The sequence below is a fragment of the Ceratotherium simum genome, chromosome 15 (assembly GCF_057802395.1).
Source record: "Ceratotherium simum simum isolate JZ-2026a chromosome 15, ASM5780239v1, whole genome shotgun sequence".
Lineage (NCBI taxonomy): Eukaryota > Metazoa > Chordata > Mammalia > Perissodactyla > Rhinocerotidae > Ceratotherium > Ceratotherium simum.
The window spans coordinates 22,555,414-22,574,521 of NC_141914.1; the positions used below are offsets into that span (position 1 = coordinate 22,555,414).

A 19,108-nucleotide genomic window follows, 5' to 3' on the forward strand; every position below is an offset into this window, starting at 1 on the left:
TATACTCTTGTACCTAGCTAAGAGCGGGTGAAGAGGGCTGCAATCCATCCCACATTCCTCTGGGCCCAGAGGCCCTAGAACAAGGCAACACATCTGCGGAAGGGGCAACTTTTCCTAACTGATGTACCCAGAGGAGGGTTATTTTTGCAATTTGTACCCCCAGAGTCGTTGCCATTTTCTTATTCACTCTAAGACCTTGTTAGTGCCAGCTGTTGCCCTCAGTGTTCCTCTAATTTTAAGACTATTTATAAGTGAGAAAACCTGGATTATAATCGTGCCTCCATGAATGCTACTTATGTAATATTAAACAATTTTCTGAACCCTTTTTTCTGAGCTGCAGTTTCCTCATCTGCAAAATCAGGATAATAAAGCACCTACCTTGCAAGGTTGTTGTGAAGATTAAATGAGTAATGTGTATAAAATGTCTGGCATTTAATATTCAATATATGTTAACTCTCATTTTTAAAAAACAGTAAAACACACTAGTGCATGTAAATGGTAAAACCTAATTCTCATCCTCGCACTAGCTGCAAGGGAATCCAGGAAATGTACAATTTTAATCTTTCAGACTTTACAATACAGAAAGGCTATAATGGAGGAGACACTGAGTGTCAGTTCCCCATGTCCAACATGGACATTAAGTATGATTCTTCTCCATTTAACTCTATTGTCCTTTGAATGACCAAAGAAGCAAATTTTAAAATGGATTCTGAATATTGAAGAACTATGATATAATGTTTTAAATATTAATCGTTAGCATTAAGAAAAAAAAGAAGACATGTTTTTAGTGCATTTATTTCCAAGTTTTTAAATGATATCAAAACAGTAAGCTCACAAGCTCTAAATAAACAGGTCTATTTTTCTTAGACATGAGCAGTTTTAATACTCTGGAACAAGAATGACAATCATAATTAATTTTTGTTCAGAGTTTGCCATATACCAGAAACTGTTCTGGCATGTGACATGTATTATCACAAAAACTCCATAAGGTAGATAATCATATTCCCAGTTTACAGAAGAGGAAACTAAAGCATGAAGCCTTCAGTAATTTGTACAACTAGTACGTGGTAGAACCGGGATTTGAGCCCAGGCAGTCTGGCTCTAGAGTCAATATTCTTAAGTACTATTCTCAGCTGCTGCCATTCTATATTTTAAGATCCAAGCACTGGAAGTACTTTCAAAACTTATATAAATAAGTGTATAGTTAATTTATGCAAAAGAAAGTCCAATACTATAACCTATTTTTATATTGACATTAGATGGTAGAATACATAATAGGATGTAGAATAAATTTTAAACTATGTTAACTAGTCAAATTAAAAACATGAATCATATTTGATAAATATCTTATGAAATTTTTGGCTAACTACTGGAATTGTGAGTAAATCTTAAAATAGCAAGGACTTAGCCATCCTAATACAGTTTGAAAGAAAAAAAATTCTCTATTTCATTTATTAATCTGCAACACTTGGGTTCCTTTATATTAAGATTGAATGATGATATTTTTGCTATCTCCTTCCTCTTGGTACAGATCATGTTAATGGCCACTGCACAAGTCCAACTTCTCAGAGTTGCAGTTCTGGAAAACGTCTTTCTAGTGCTGATGTTTCAAAAGTAAGTCGCTGGGGTCCTGGAAGACCACCATTTCGAAAAGCACAGTCAGCTGCTTGCATGGAGATTTCTTTACCAGTTACAACAGAAGGTAGGTTAAACATACAAATTTTTGTGGATACAATTAAAATTTGCTATACCATGGTAATGGAAGCTGGAGGACAAAGGATGGAGGTCACATGTAAAAGATACAAAAAACTGCAATCAACTCTAGGCAATGAGTAACTGAGAGCCTCGTAGGGCTGTGGCCATGACTCCAAATCCATTCCTAACTATACTTTCTTCTTCATCTCTAAAAGCGGAGTGGCTCTGATTATTGGTAGGTTCCCACCTCCTCTGTACAAAGGGAGACCTATGCCTTAATCTGTTCTCTACACTCACCGTAATAATTGAATATTTCTTTCCATCTCAATGATAAACCTCTTAGTGTCTCTATCTGTAGATAATTATTTAACATCTTGCAACCTTAATTTCCTCAACTGTCAAGTGAGTATGACCAAGAAAAAGGCAAGATATTAAATTCTAAAGTTTGCAATCTTCATTTTCATATGTTTTTAAAAGGAAGAATTATTTCCTTATTTATGGAATGAATGTGGAGGCAGGGAGTAAAGTATAAGAGCCTGAAGGCCAGAAATTTTTGCAAAGGGGAAAAAAAAAGGGAATCACGTAACTGCTGCTACTGTCTTGCTGATCAAGAACTTTGGGGGAAGAGATAGGAAAAAATAATCTTACGGGGCTGGGCCTGTGGCCGAGTGGTTCAAGTTTGGCATGCTCCACTTTGGCAGCCCGGGTCGTGGGTTCAGATCCCAGGTGAGGACCTACATCACTCACCAGCCATGCTGTGGCGTCGTCCTATATACAAAGTAGAGGAAGATTGGCACAGATGTTAGCTCAGGGCTAATCCCCTCAAGCAAAAAAAAAAAAAAGATTGGCAATGGATGTTAGCACAGGGCGAATCTTCCTCAGCAAAAAAATAAAAAAATAATCTTAGGAAGATTTTCTATGGTAATTCTATGCTATAAAGTAATTCCTCATTTACTACCCCTCAACAAATTTGATAGTAATGAACTGTATTATTCTTCAAATTTTTTTAAAATAAATTTTTAAGTTTTTGTTTTTTTAATATTATGCCATACTAAGACTGGTCCATGGACATGCAGATAATGATGTTCTCTCTCTCACAAGTGTCTATGAGTAGCAACCTTGCATGTTGATGAACAATGAATGGAAAAATTTTGAAAACATATTAGCTAGGAATGTTATAATAGAAGCAAAATAGAAAGTTTATAAAAGAAGTAGTACTCAATCACTGGACTGAGAGCTGAGAATTTTGAGTTTTAGACATTTCTGCCTCTAACTTGTGCTGGATTCTGGGACAATTACTTAATTTTTAGGTCTCTGTCTTCAAATCTGTAAAATATATAGATTATATCCAAGCTCCCTCTCATCTCTAAATTCTGTTACAAAATTATTTTTATAAACTTGCTAAGGGATAGAAGGGGGAAAATTAGGAATACTATATTTTGTTTTCTAGAAAAAGAATAGTCTGAGGACCTTATAGTTTTTTTTAATAAAATGAATCACACTTGTATCTATCAAGAGGGAAAGGAGAATGAAGGCACTAGAAAAAAGAGTATGGGGAACTTGTACTCTGGAGTGATTATAAGAACAATACAACCTTCCTAGTATCATATAACGAGATGGTGAGTTTATGCTTGTTGGAGTGTGCATGTGTGTAAGTGTTGATAAGTAGGAGAACCTGAAACCATCTTGTTTCCTTTAAGTGAGCTGAAGCCCTCTCAGAAAGATTACCACTGTCAATGGGATGGCACTGTCTACAGCTCCTCATTTGGCCCTAGGTAAAGTTAGGGCTAGATATGGATTCAAGGTAGGCAGCGTGAAAATAGTTCAGGGAGATAACATTTGCTCTTTAGCCTTGGTAGACAGTGCAATTTTTACAACTGTAATTACTCCAGATATAGCATACCAAAAATTGTGTTAGTTAGGTGAATGTATTCACCACAGAACATCTCAATCAAGAGAGAGGAGGGAAGCATAATTAAAATGGTACCAGAAATTCTTGTAACCTTGACTATTTAGACTAAATTTTTTTTCCGGTGTAGAGAATTTCAACTAACTTCTGAGGTAATGCAGAGAGAAAAACATGGTAAACTGGAACTCCAGAGACTCAAGTTCTAGTCCCAGCTCTGCCTAAGTTTATGATTTACACTTCTGGACTTCAGTCCCTTCATCTTCAAAATAAACTGGTGAACTGGATAATCTGCCTTCCAGATGAGTTAACAAAGAATCAAATTCTACTTCCCCCTCATAATTTTGCTTTTCACAAACTAAGTCTGACTTTACTTGTTCTGGAAACACACTAACACTTAATTTTTGTTTTTTCAATTTCCATAGAAAGTCGAGAAAATTCCTATAATCGTTCTAGAAGCTCTAGCATCTCCAGTATTGACAAAGATTCTAAAGAAGCAATTACAGCACTATACTTCATGGAGTCCTTTGCTCGGAAAAATGACTCTACCATCTCCCCTTGTTTGTTTGTTGGAACTAGTCTGGGAATGGTGTTAATCATCACCCTGAACCTACCTTCAGCAGATGAACAAAGATTTACAGAGCCAGTCATGGTATTGCCAAGTGGTAAGAGTTTTTATTTATTCCTTCCTTGGTACTTTTTCAAATTTAGATATAAGATACTGTAAAACATTAATTTGTACTGATCTGGAGCAAAGATTATAAGTATTCTGTGTATTAGGAACTATTTCATAAACTATTTCATAAAAAAGGAGAATTGCATAAATCATATACTATCCCAACATTTGTCATATTGCAACTTACCTTTCCTTCAGGGTAAAATAGTACAACCATTTCTATGGCAGTAAACTGTGGAACTGCCAACCTAAACAATGCCTTGGGAAATAAGTTTCTGAAAAGCACTGAGGAAAACGGTAATGCAAAAGTTAAAATTTTATTTTTAATGAATTGAAGCATTTCTCCAAAGTTCCGTGCCAGATCAGAGCCTATGAGTGTTTTTACATCATCCTTGAAGTATTTGGAATGATTAAGCTAGAAGTGGTCTGACTTCAGGTAGCTTTCTAAAGTCTTTGATAATCTTCCCATCTTGTTTCAAGGCACGCCACAGAATTTCTTTCCTTTTTATCCTAGTGCCTAGAGAATTTGACCTAAGTTATGAGTATTGTTGCTAAAGCATATGTTGTATTCTCTTCCTTCCTTAAATTATCTTTTTTTTCCTTTCAAAGAAGGGATGAGTGGGATTTCTCCTGTTATTCCTTTGAATATTTTAAAATCTGTTCTTATAACTTTTATTGTCTCTTATCTATGATAAGAAATGTTTTTCAGATAGTTTTTAAGTAAAAAAAAAAGAATTTCATTAATATATAGGATAAGGGATTTTATTTTAAAAGAGTACGTATATATGGCATGGTAGGTTAAAGTTGTGTTTTCTTTGTTAATTGGTATGCTAAATTCATATAGATGAATTGTTACTTATTTTAGGTGGAATAGTCAACTCTCTACTAGTGTGGCAAATTCAGATAAGTGTATTGTATTTTGTGTGTGTGAGTGGCTTAAACAACAGAAATTTATTTTCTCACACTTCTGGAGGCTGGAGGTCCAAGATTAAGGTTTGTCAGGTCTGGTTTCTTCTAAGGCCTCTCTCTTTGGCTTGCAGAGGGCTGCCCTCTTGCGATGTTTTCACATGGCAGTCCCTCTGTATGCATGTACCTCTGGTGTCTCCCTGTGTGTCCTAATCTTCTCTTCTGAGAAAGACACCAGTCAGTTCGGATTAGGGCCCACCCTAACAGCCTTATTTTAATTTAATCACCTCTTTAAAGGCTCTATCTCAAAGATGGTCACATTCTGAGGTACTGGGGTTTAGGCCTTCAACATATGAATTTAGAGGGGGGATACACAATTTCAACAAATGTATCACACTAATATAAGATGTTAATAATGGAGGAAAAGACGAAGGGCGCTTTTGGGAACTCTCTGTACTATCTGCTCAATTTTCTATAAATCTAAAACTGCTCTAAAAAAATAAAGTCTATTAATTAAAAAAAAGAGGTACTTATAAATGAGAAAACTATGAGGCTGGGTTCAGATATGTTTTATAATTAACCATGGAAAGAGGGAAAGCCTAATTGGAAGCCATAATTTATGACAGTAAAAAGGAAAAAGGAGGGTGGCGTTTCGTAACAAAAGATAGGGGTGACAGAAAGCCAATTCAAATTTAAAATAGAAAACTCAACCCCTCTTCCTTTGCAGCTCACTTTTTAACTCCCACTGTTCACCCTCTTTCCAATATCTACTCTCCATCCCATCCCTGCTCCACTAGTCCCTGCCCTATTTGGTACTGCTCTAGATTGTGGGAGCCATTAAAAAAGGTTTGGAATTGGAGGTGTTTCCTCTTCCATTGGCAGTGCTGAAGTGGGTGACGTGCTCTCAGGCCCTGAATGCATTTTTTTTCCTGTCAAACACTGTTAAATAACCTTTTGTCAGTTGGAAAATGCATCTGAGTTTAGCAATTTCCTGAAAGTTGAATAAAATCCATTTTGAAATTTATTCATCCATTCATTCAACAAACATTTACCAAGCCCATACTACTGAATTAGGCACTGGGGATACAATGGTGATCAGGACACACAGTTTCGTTTTTCTTTGTTCACAGGTATTTGTAGGGAAGAACAAAAGTAAACAGAAAATCACAATAAGGAAAGTAAAGAATACTGTGGCAGCATGGGAGGGAGATTTGGGGAAGACCTCCCTAACAAAGCAGATATCTGAAGTAGGAGTTGGACAGGTTTGGGAGGGAGATGTGCACAGTACTGATGTTTAAGAGTAATTAAGGACAGCATGAGTAAAAACCTAGAGGTAAAAAGAACATGGCATAGCTAAAGACTAGAGATAGAATTGTGCTAGATGAGGCTGGAAAAGTAGTCAGGGGAAGATTAGAGGGCCTTATAAACTATGTTACAGAATTGGAAAAGACTTCCTAGATCAGTGGATTTTTTTTTTCAGCACAAAAATTATGACATGACATGCTTTTTCTCTCAAGTGCTGGTTCTTAAATTTTACAATTGTAAAAATCAAAATACAGAGGAAAATAAATGAAAATTCTGCCACCAGCAAACTCCCCCCTTCTCTGTCTCCTCACCCCCTCCACATTTTCACCCCTAGGAATTTTACTCTCTATCAGTAATTCTGTGAGAAATTTGCCAAGTCTCGTTTTTTTTAAGCCACTTTATTGAGGTATGATTGACGTACAAAAAGCTGTATCTATTCAATGTAAATGACTTGACAAGTTTGGAGATGAGTATACATCCATGAAATCATGACCACAGTCTATGTCATAAACATATCCATCACCTCCAAAAATTTCCTACCCCTTTGTTTTTTTATTTTATTTTATTTTATTTGTGAGGAAGATTGGCCCTGAGCTAACATCTGCCAATCCTCCTCTTTTTGCTGAGGAAGACTGGCCCTGGGCTAACATCCATGCCCATCTTCCTCCACTTTATATGGGACACTGCCACAGCATGGCTTGACAAGCAGTGCGTCGGTGCGGGCCCGGGATCCGAACCAGCGAACCTTGGGCCGCTGCAGTGGAGCGCACACACTTACCCCCTTTTGTATTTTTTATACTCATTTTAAATTATATTTTATTTCTACTTAATGCTTTGTGCTGCCAGCTACAAATTATTCTGTAATTATCAATTCTGCCACATTAAGTACCTAGCACTGCTTTGTAAAAGAATTAGATTCCTTATGATCAAGATTCAAACTCATCATTAAACTAAATATTCCTCAAAGTAAATTCATTCTCTTTACCCCTATACTGGTTCTTCTTGCCACTCTCCCCATTTCTATTAATAGTGCCATGATACCACCTAAATCACTTCTATCACTTCAGTTTCTTCTTTTCTGATACCTTTTACTCACTGCCTCCGTACTGGTCTTACTCCAGTATTGTTTTCATCACCTAATTTCCATGCCCCATATTCTCTGATATCTTGCACTTACCCAAAGAAGCAATTTCAAGCTCTATGTCTTGGAAATCAATGATCTCTATAAGCTCAGCCCTATTCTACTTCTAATCTTATTTCCTGCTACTTCCTAGCACCAGCTCCCTGGTCCAGCCAGTCTTATTTACTCACTTCCCTTTTCTCTCTTTACCACCTGTCAATCATCTATCATTGGTAAGTGTCATATGAACTTTCACGTTTTTTGTCAAAAGTTCAGAAAACCTGTATCAAGTTTCTTATGTGAGCTGTAAGATTTGGAGGAATTTTCTACAGCTTTTGCCTCCATACATTTCAAATTTCAAATCTTCTTTGTTCTACATTATGTACATATTTCTAATGTCAACACGATATGCCTTTGTAATATGACCTCCAGCCCTGCGCTTTCACGTCAAAATGGTACTGAGTTGCATCAGAGTAGCAGGAGTTTTCCAGGGAGCCATTCCTGTTCCTGGAGGGCTAGCAACAACCTAGACCTGGTAGTGACTGTGAACCACCTAAATATATCTTACTAAACCCAAGCTGATGTACTCCATCTCAATTTCTTCTTGTCTAGATTCCTGAGAAGCTTGTCCACTACAGTGTCACCTAACTGGAGGAAAGTTAGAGTGGAAAAAGAAAGCAGTTTTAACTTGATTGTGTTAAAATATTTTAGTTTCACAGATTTACTAAAAACACACGAACACATAAACACATTGTTAGGGTCCCTGTCTGGGCCTTCGAACCAATGCTAGTGAAGGGCCCTGAAGTTTAAGCTTCATTAGCTTCATGAGAAACCTGGCTCTGCCTCCATCAGGGTCTGACACACCGTATGTGACAAGTGTAAGATAGGAAGAGGGCAAGCAAAGATTAATAAATCTAGCCAAAATCAACATTAAAAATCATCATCCAAACAGGTTATACTAATGAAACCTTGGAAAGTAAGGAATTGGAAAAGCTGTCATCACTAAATTAATTCCATTAAATGTTATTAATACTATCAACCATTAACATACCAACAAGGTGCTATATTTCTAAGCCTAGATAAAGAACAAGTACAATTGCTTACAAGGACTCAGCCCAAATCCGTCTAGACTTAGGGCTTGCATTTTGAGGTGTTGGAGGTAGAGGTGGTATATGTGATAACTCACTTAAAGAAAGGCTGATAAAGAAAAATTAAAAGATTCATGTAAATGGACTTACTTCATATTTTCTCTATACATTTTGCTCCCTTTGTATACTAAAAATATGATTTTAACTTATTAATTCAGTTTTTAATTAAATATTATGTAAATTTAAGTATATTTTTGTTTTCATATGTATATTTTCAACATAAAGCGTATGCAAAAGTATACCAGAGATGATCGTCTCTCATTTTTTTTTTACTATTTCTTTTTCTTCCAGTATTTTTGTGTTGTCTTTTGCCTGCTGAGAGAAATAGCCCCTAGACCTGCCTTCTACTCTAGACTTTTCCCAACCCACTCTCTAGGTCAAACTTATTAGCCAGCATTTAATTCCTTTGAAGTCCAGCTCTCTGATGAAGAACTAGTAAATTAATTTATGCAAATATAAAAGTGGGTTAATGTGCTGTCTCACAGATATTATATGAAACTAGTTAACAGGCTTTGGAGATCATTTAGTTAAAATGAGAAGGGTATGGTTTTTAATCTTAAATCTAAACCTTGATGAGAAACTTCATTATATTAAAGTATTTAGTTAGGGCCTTTCAATATAAGATGAGTATATTTCAACATATTTATGAAATTCATGCATTATAGCTCTTACAAACTGCAATAAAAACTAATAAAGTTCAAACATAATGATTATATTTGACTGAATAAATATAATCATAGCCTAATACAGAAAAATAAACATACTCCCCATTTATAGGTAGCAGCGCTGTTAGGTGTTTACAGTTGTTATTACTGTTATTAGTCACATTGTGTTTGTAGAAATTATATTTTCCCCAAAGTAGATATAATGTCACTTGAAACTGCTGAGTGTAAAGTATGGAATCTGTCTAAGCCCTTAATAGCTAGACTAACACATATAGGAAGCAATTAAGATTTTTAGATATTTTTAATTCATTGAATTAAAAAAGCAAAATAAAATTCTCTCCAGGTACTATCAAAAACAAATGAAACTTCATGTACCCTTTTGTCATTTGCTATTGTCATGAATTCAAACTTGCCAGAATAGGATCCCTTCTTAAATGGAGAGATGAAAAAATATATAATTTCTTTGTGAAAATCCAGTGATCTAGGTATATAGTTCTTAATATAGTAGGAATAGTAAGTAACCTTACAGATGTGTTACTGGCAAACATTGAAAGACCATTTGTCAATTATATACATCGTTCCTTGGGCGTATAGCCTTGAGCTATTTGCAATTCTACATCTTTTTTTTCAGACTTAACCAAACCCAAAACAAAACAAAAACTTTGTCACATACGAAAGCTTGAAAAGGAAAGATAATCTTGAACTATGGAAATACAAATTGAAAATGAGGAAAATTTCTTTTCAAACAAATAGAAGATTAAAGATTATGACTTTTAATAAAGGCTGAATTTCAAAAGCATAGTCTTACAGATGAGAATGGTACATACCTTAAATTATTTCTGCTAAACTTTTAGTCATTCAGAAAATACACTTGTATTTTCTCCATATGGTCAGGAAAAAAAATCAAAAGAAAAAAAGGAGCAGAATTATTTATTTTGCAATTTGATCTTATGTCTTGAGAAACCATAAAGTATAGTTTTAAAAACAAGAACAAAAAGTACATAACATTAGATCCAGAAAGCCCTGGGTTTAGATTACAGCTCTGCCAATTTCTGTCAGTGATTTGGGATAGTCATTTAACTTCTGTGAGCTTCAGGATCATAAAAAAGTCCAAGACAGCCTCCTCTAAGCAGTTGTTGCGCGGATTACCTGAGATAACTCATGAAAAGCACTAAGCACATAAAGCATGCTCAATAGGTGTTAGTTCCACTTTTATTTTATTTTATTGTGGTAAGAACACTTAACATGAGATCTACCCTCTTAACAGATTTTTAAGTGTGCAATACAGTATTGTTATCTATAGGCACAATGTTGTACAGCAGCTCTCTAGAACTTAGTCATCTTGCATAACCTAAATTTTATACCCATTCATTAGCAACTCCCCTTTTCCCCCTCCCCCAAGCCCCTGGTAACCACCATTCTATCCTTTGCTTTCATGAGTTTGACTATTTTAGATATCTCATGTAAGTGGAATTATGCAGTATTTGTCCTTCTCTGACTGGCTTATTTCACTTCCTCAAGATTCATCCATGTTGCCACATATTACAGGATTTCCTTCTTTTTTAAGGCTGAATAATACTTCATTGCATGTATATACCACTTTTTGTTTTATCCGTTCATCTGTTGGTAGACATTTAAGTTGTTTCTACATCTTGGCTATTGTGAAGGAACATGGGAGTGCTAATATCTCTTCAAAATCCTCAATTCAATTCTTTTGTGTAAATACCCAGAAGTGAGATTGCTGGATTATATGGTAGTTCTACTTCTAATTTTTTTAGGAACCTCCATACTGTCTTCCATAAAGCTGCACCATTTTACGTTCCTACCAACGGTGTACAATTTCTTCACATTCTTGAAAACACTTGTCTTTTGCTTTTTTGATAATAGCCATCCTAGTAGGTATAAAATGATATTTCATTGTGGTTTTGATTTGCATTTCCCTGATGATTAATGACACTGAACATCTTTTCACATGCCTGTTGGCCGTTTATATGTTTTCTTTGGAGAAATGTCTATTCAAGTCCTTAGCCCACTTTTTAGTGAAGCTAAGAATTGGTTTTTTGAAAATATAAACAAATTGACAAATTTAGTTAGCTAGACTAACTAAGAAGAAAAGAGGGAAGACTCAAATAAAATCAGAAATGAAAGAGGAAACATTACAACTGTGCCACAAAACTAAAAAAATCATAAGACACTACTATGAACAATTATATGCCAACAAACTGGATAACCTAGAAGAAAGGGATAAATTCCTATAAACATACAACGTATCAAGACTGAACCATGAAGAAATAGAAAGTTTGAACAGACCTATAACTAATAAGGAGATTGAATCAGTAATCAAAAACCTCTCAACAAAGAAAAGCCCCCTTCTCTTTTCTAAGGCATCTTTTCATATTAATTTATCTTGGTTGTCTTGACAACAAATTTTAATCAATGATATAGAAATTTCAAGTGCACTAAATCATCCAATTTTAGAGTGGGTAAGCACCTAGAGATTATCCATTCCAGTAGCTATCACTTTAGTCTGTATCAGAATCACTTGGAGGGTTTGTCACAACACAGATTATTGCATCCCACCCTCAGAGTTTCTAATTCAGTAGGTCTGGGGTGAGGTCTGAGGATTTGCATTTTTAACAAGCTCTCAGGTGATACTAATCTTACAAATGCAATTTTACATGATAGGAGGGAAAAACCTACAATTCTTTCCTCTTGTATAGGGAAAAATCCAAGTCCTTCCTTCTTCTGTGTGTTTCTCCTTTGTGTCTCCTTTACTCTCACACTGCTACCACACTCACAACACTTCTGACACCAGATGTGGGGAAGTTTTTCCCCACAACAAGCAATTCTCTGCAACACCAGCTGAGTGTCCTACAATTTAACTCAATTCTGACACTATCTACCTGGAGATGGCATCAGATCCCACCGGTTAAGGGCTCAGTCCCACAAGACTGCCCCCACCCTCCTTCAGACACCAATCGCAAATCAAGGTTGTCACTTGTGCTTCTGACCCATCAGCTATAAATCTGAGGTTCCCACGACCCCCTCCTCGGGTTCAATTAATTTGCTAGAGCAGCTCAAAGAATTTAGGAAAACTGTTTACTTATTGTTTACCAGTTTATTATAAAAGGATACAGATGAACATCCACGTGGAAGAGATGCATAGGGCAGGGTATGTGGGAAGGGACGTGGAGCTTCCATGCCCTCTCCAGGAACATCACTCTCCTGGCACCTCCACCTGTTCACCAATCCAGAAGCTTTCCAAACCCCATCCTTTTGGGTATTTATGGAGGCTTCACTACACAAGCATGATTGATTAAATCATTGGCCATTGGTGATTGAACTCAGTCTCCAGCTCCTCTCCCCTCCTGGGGAGTGGAGGTGGGTGGGGCTGAAAGTGCCAACCTTCTAATCACATGGTTGGTCCCTCCTGGCAACCAGCCCCCATCCTCAGGTGAGGTCCAAAAGTCACCTCATTAATTTAACAAAAGCCAATACCTGTGTTGCTCTCATCACTTAGGAAATTCCAAGGGTTTTAGGAGCTCTGTGCCAGAAACTAGGATAAAGACCAAATATATATTTATTATAAATCATAATATCACAAATGCATATTCAGCTTAATCACAATCCTGGTTAAATTTAATTCTACCTACTTTCTTTCTATGCCTGTGTAGCTGAATATGGCTGGAGAAAATATATAACCACACTAAATAGTCTCATTTTGAAATAAATTATCAATAACCTCAAGTGTGCTCCTGTGCTGCTGGGTAATCATACTATATTTCCTTAGTCCTCTCTCCCACTCTCTTGAACAACAGTTGCATATTTTCTCCACTCTCCTCAAACCTCCAGTACCTCCTCCACTGTTTTCAATCTCAGCTAATGACCATGTGTCCTCTTTCACTGAGAAAATTGAAACAATCGGATAAGAACTTCAATAGCTGCCACCACCACCTCTACCAAGTTATCTGCCTGTATCTCCACGGCCTCTATATTCTCTCCTGTTGTTATGACTAAACTGTGTAAGCTCCCAACTTGGCCAACTTCTCCAGTTGTACACGAGATTCTACCCCCTTTCACCTATTCAAGAAAGTCAATCCAGCAATTTTTTCTTTGTTTCCTTTATATAATTATATTAGTATATATAATTTTTAATTATAATAAATATTTCTCTTTCTTCTAGATCAGCATACAAACATGCTGTTATTTCTTTCATTAAAAGAGAAAAATCCTCTTGAATCTATTCTTCTATAATGTCCCATTTCACTCCTTTTTCTTTAATGCAAAATTCCTTGAAATGGTTGTGTTATATTCACTATTACCAATTTTATTCTCCCATTCTGAGTCCATTCTAATCAAGCTTTCTCCCACACCAATCAATGAAACTCCTATAGATCACCACTGACCTCATTGCTAAATCCAATGGTCAATTCTCGGGCCACACCTTACTTGACATATCTGCAACATATTACACAGTTTACTGTTGTCTCTACCTTAAAACACTTCACTTGGATTCGAGAACACTTTATGTACCTAGTTTTCTTCCTACCTTTCTAGCCATTCCTTCTTAGTCCGATTTGCTGGTTCCTCCTTATTTCCCTGGACTTAAAACATCAGAATGCCCAAAGACTGATTCCTTGAACCTTTTCTGTTTTCTGTTTATATTCAAGCCCTGGGTGAAATCAGCCAGCCTTATGACTTTAAATGCCATTTATAATCTAATGGGTCATATATTTATATTTATAGTCTGGTCCTATCCCCAAATTCCTGACATAGATATCCAGTTATTTGACATCCATTTGGATATCTAATAAGCATTTCAAACTTAACATGTCCAAAACTGAATTCCTGATAGTCCTTTCCTTTCTCCCATAGTCTTTCCCACATCTATTAATGGCAATTCCATCTTTCCAATTCTCAGGTCAAAACATTAGAATCATCCTTGACCGCTGTGTTTCTTTCACACTCTAAATCCAATTTATTAGCAAATTCTGTTGGCTTGACCTTTATAATATACTCAGATTCTGACCATTTCTCACCACCTCTACTGTTACCACCTCATTTGAGAAGCCTCTATCCACTTCTCCCCTGAATTTTTGTACTAACCTCTTAACTGCTCTCCCTTCTTCCAACTTTGACTCCCTTTAGGATATGCCCAGCAGGAAGAGTAATCCTGTTAAATGAAAATTAGATTATATCATTCTATTCTCAAAATCCTCCCATTTCATACCAACTAAAACTCTGTCTTTATTGTATCCTACAAGAACCTACATGACCTGGCTCCATATTACCTCTCTGATCTCATCTTCTATGAATCTGTCCATTGCTCTAGAAAATCAAGATCTGTAAATAGCTTTAAATTTTACTTTACTTACTTGCAAGCTAATAAAGTTAGGTTGCCAGTTTCATGGATGCTGATAGAAGACGTGAGATTCCTGGGTCAGAGATGAAGGATAATCACAGTAGCCAGAATATCAGCATTTTGTGCTGGTTTCTTGAGCCCTAATTCCCACAGTATGTCGTGAAGAAACCCGCTCTTCTGAATTAGTCTGCTCAGGCTGCCACAACAAAATACCACAGACTGGGTAGCTTAAACAACAGAAATTTATTTTCTTACACTTCTGGAGATTGGTAGTCCCAAATCAATGTGCCCCCAGGGTTGGTATCTGGTAAAAGCTCTCTCCTTGAGTTGCAGACAGCTGCCTTCTCACTGTGTCCCCACAGAGAGAAACAGAGAGCTCTCTGTTGTCTCCTCTCAAAAGGACACTAATTCTGTCAGATCAAGGCCCCAACCTTATAACCTCATTTTACCTTAATTATTTCCTTAGAGGCCCCATCTCCAAATACATCCACACTGGGAGTTAGGGCTTCAACATATGAATTTGGAGAAGGGGAGAGGCACAAACATTTAGTCCATAACACCTTCTATTCTATTTAAAATTTAATCATGCCTTTTCCTAACAGTTCCTATTCCCTTTTCTGCTTCATTTTTTCCCTTAGTACTTATTATTATCTAATATCTCATATATACTTCTTTAGCATGTATATTGTCTGTCTATATCATAGAAATTAAGTTCTATGAAGGTAGGGATTTTTGTTTTATTCACTATTATATTCCCTGTCCCTAAAACAGAGCCTACAACACGTAGTCAGCCCTCAGTAAATATTTGTTGATCGAATGAATGAAGGTTGTAGTGGGGAGGGCTGGTAATTTGGAAAGCTGGAGTAAGATACACTTCTAGCCACTGAGACATCCTTTAAGAGGAAAGTCCTAATTAATTGTGTGGTTAATTATTTACTGTAGACTGAATTGTTAAGATCTTATTGTTGAAGTCCTTAAATTTAAGCTTACTTTGTAATGAAGTGTATTTCTGAAATAGTAACAGCTAGTAATTTGGACTTGCTTAAGTATTTATTTTTTAAAGTTAGGAAAGATAAAAGACAGTCATAAAGATTAATAATGCATTGTTGGGAAAACATAAACCCTGTATAAACCTAATGAAAAGAATATAATCAACACATTTTTTACCACAAATTAGGAAACAAAGCAGCTGTTTTGACAAGGGCAGCTTATTGAGAAACTGTCATTTTGATGCTGACAGCTTGTGAGCATCAGGTGTAAGTAAAATGGCTTCCAAAATGTAGATTTCTTGTCATTTTAACCTATTTTAGGCTAGCTCTAAATTGAGGATGCGGAGATATTCATACTTAGAAAAGTCTTCCCATGGCAGCAGGTATTTATGGAAATGTGGTTTTATAGAATAGAAGGATCAATCCTAGATGAATTCTAATTAAATCATTCATCATAGCTTTTGACATTTTTTTTCCTTCATGGGAGGTTGGGAGAGCTGTTCATTTATACCTTGACCCTCATACTGAAGCCCCTAAACGCCTACTCTCTTACACTCTTCAGTTACCCTTGTTGGACATTTACAGGCTGCTTAGTTTTAAAGTGGATTTAAAAATACAACTGAGATATTAAATCATCTAAACACGTTATTTTGAATTTGATAAATTTTAAGTACTTTAAATTATAAAGTACTTTCTAAATGGAATGTATTTTTATATATCACCCTTCCCTTTTCAAGTCTCTGTCACATGTACACTCTTGAGGCAGATCAGCCTGGGTTCACCCGCTTCCTCTCTATATGATGTCAAAGGACAAAAGAAAGAAAAGGCTCCTAGGGCACCACTTAGGGGAGAGTCTGGAAATGTCCAAAGGTCAGTCTATCCCAAGTTATCTCCTAAGCCTTAGAGTATCCTGTCCTCCAGGACTGGTAAAAATCACCCATAGGCAATAATCTGGCATGGATATTCAACCTTGGAGAATCCAGGTAAGTAAACCTCTTTTCTGTATAAAGATGCATAAGCCTACCTAGGAGCCAAAGATAGTTTTTTTTTTTCATTCAATCAAAATTGCTAGCATGACCTCTAGATATTGAAATTTCTTGAAATTTATTCTGAGTGTTCAATTTCAGAAAAAGAAAAAACCATTTTCTAGCAAATGAGCCTATGAAATAAAGAAATGGAATCAGATGGCATGATTTTCAGTTGAAGTTATTTCAATAAATGAAAATTATAAATTTTCAAAATTTGCTTTTTAAAAAAAGATTTTAAGGGGGACTATATAGTATAGTGAAAGAATACTGGATTAGGAATCAGGAAACCTGAGTTCTAGTCCAGGCTTAGCCACTAACTTGCTATGTGACCTGGCCCAAGTCTTATCATCTTTCTGGGCCTCCATTTTCTCATTAATATGATGAGAGGGTTTGACAAGTTGATGTCTTAGACTCCTTTTCGATCCAATGTTCTATGATTCTGAGTTAAAATAACTGATGAACTCACAAATCTATTGTAATAATAATCTATATTATGACACTATAGAGATAAACTTTCATAACATAAAACATTTAATGCCCATAGATGAATAGCAGCTGTTTTAGAAAGATTTTCATGTGGCAGTGATATGAAATTGTTTTTATAGGTACGTTCCTCTCAGTGAAAGGAGCTGTTCTAACATTCTCCTGTATGGACCGAACTGGCGGATTAATGCAACCACCATATGAAGTTTGGAGGGATCCAAACCACATAGATGAAAATGAAAAATCTTGGAGAAGGAAACTGGTCATGAACTTCCCCTCTCCATCCCAAGAAATAGGAGATCATCAGTATACAATAATCTGCTCAGAAAAACAAGCCAAAGTCTTCTCACTGCCTTCTCAGACTTGCCTTTATGTTCATAACATCACCGAGACATCTTTTATACTGCAAGCAGATGTGGTGGTCATGTGTAACAGTGCCTGCTTGGCATGCTTTTGTGCCAATGGGCATATCATGATAATGAGGTACTTGCCTTCTTTATAAATTATCTGGTAATCAAAACAGTGCCAGCAAAGTACAATTCTGAAAAGTGTGTAATGTGCAAGATGTTACCAAGAAACAACCTGAGATCATTGTTTCATTATGTTTGTGAGTGTTTTATTGTTCAACAATTTGAGGAGAGTTTGGGTTTTTTATTTTTTGTTTTTGTTTTTTTTGCTAAATATGCTTTACATTGTGAATGAAATATATATTTTAACTGACATCAAGGAATCTAAGGAAAGAGTGATCTTCCAATCATTAACACATTCATTCAACAAACGTTTATTGAGCATATGTTATCTCCCAGATGAATAAACTATAAGGAAAAGAAATGAACTGTTACTTTTACTATGTTTCATAGTCCACACAAGAATTTTGCATACAAAATTTAATTTGATCCTTATAGCTTCTCTAGGACATAGGAAAATCAAGTATTATTCGCATCCTCCATTTTACATATGTTAATAAATTAAAGTTTAAATTTGCCTGAGGTTGCGAGTCTAGGAAAAAGTGAGACCATTACTGAACAGTATACTAAAAGTCATCAGACACTTTATTTTTTTCCAGCTTTATTTAGAGATAATTGACATATAACATTGTATAACTTTAAAGTATACAACATGATGATTTGATATATGTATATAGTGTGAAATGATTACCACAATAAGGTTAGTTAACACATCCATCACCTCACACAGTTACTATTTGTGTGTGTGTGTGTCGGTGGTGAGAACTTTAAAGATCTACTCTCTTAGCAACTTTCAAGTATAGAATACAGTATTGCTAACTATATGTATATATATGCACCATGCTGTACATTAGATCCCCAGAACTTATTCATCTTCTAACTGGAAGTTTGTACTCTTTGACCACCTTAATAATAAGGTATCAGCTGAGAGATTTCATTATACTGTTAGCAAACTGAAATAAAATTCATGATACACAATAATTACCTAATAATTTTATGAATTCAGCAAACACTGAATAAACATATAGTATGTAGAAGTCACTGTCATTCATTTTAATACCATACCTAGTTCCAAACATCACTGAGATAGTTAAGCATTATACTAGGCCTGTGAAGGATATAAAAATTAGTAAAACATAGTCCTAATCCTTAAGAAGCTTACTATCAAATTGGGGCCATAAGACAGGTATACAAGTAATTATAACACAAAGAACATGGGTATTCCCACAGAGGAAATATATAGTTGAATCTTCTAGTCACAAACTAAGTCCCCAGAGTTCAAAGTCATGAGATAGTTGAATATATGTTATAAAAAAGGAGTTGTTGGGAGGAAAGGAAACTGGAGAGGTAGATTGGGG

At 35.8% G+C, this 19,108-nt stretch overlaps 1 protein-coding gene across 2 annotated transcripts in view; it reads left to right on the top strand.

The window, feature by feature from the left end:
• STXBP5L (syntaxin binding protein 5L) overlaps positions 1-19,108 on the top strand; it is a 338,252-nt gene that overhangs the window by 308,786 nt on the left and 10,358 nt on the right. For both annotated transcript variants that reach the window (XM_087439668.1, XM_087439669.1), the window contains 3 exons: positions 1,532-1,702; positions 4,027-4,266; positions 17,406-17,766. In XM_087439668.1, the coding sequence (XP_087295794.1) occupies positions 1,532-1,702; positions 4,027-4,266; positions 17,406-17,766 (772 nt within the window). The remainder of the gene's footprint in view (positions 1-1,531; positions 1,703-4,026; positions 4,267-17,405; positions 17,767-19,108) is intronic.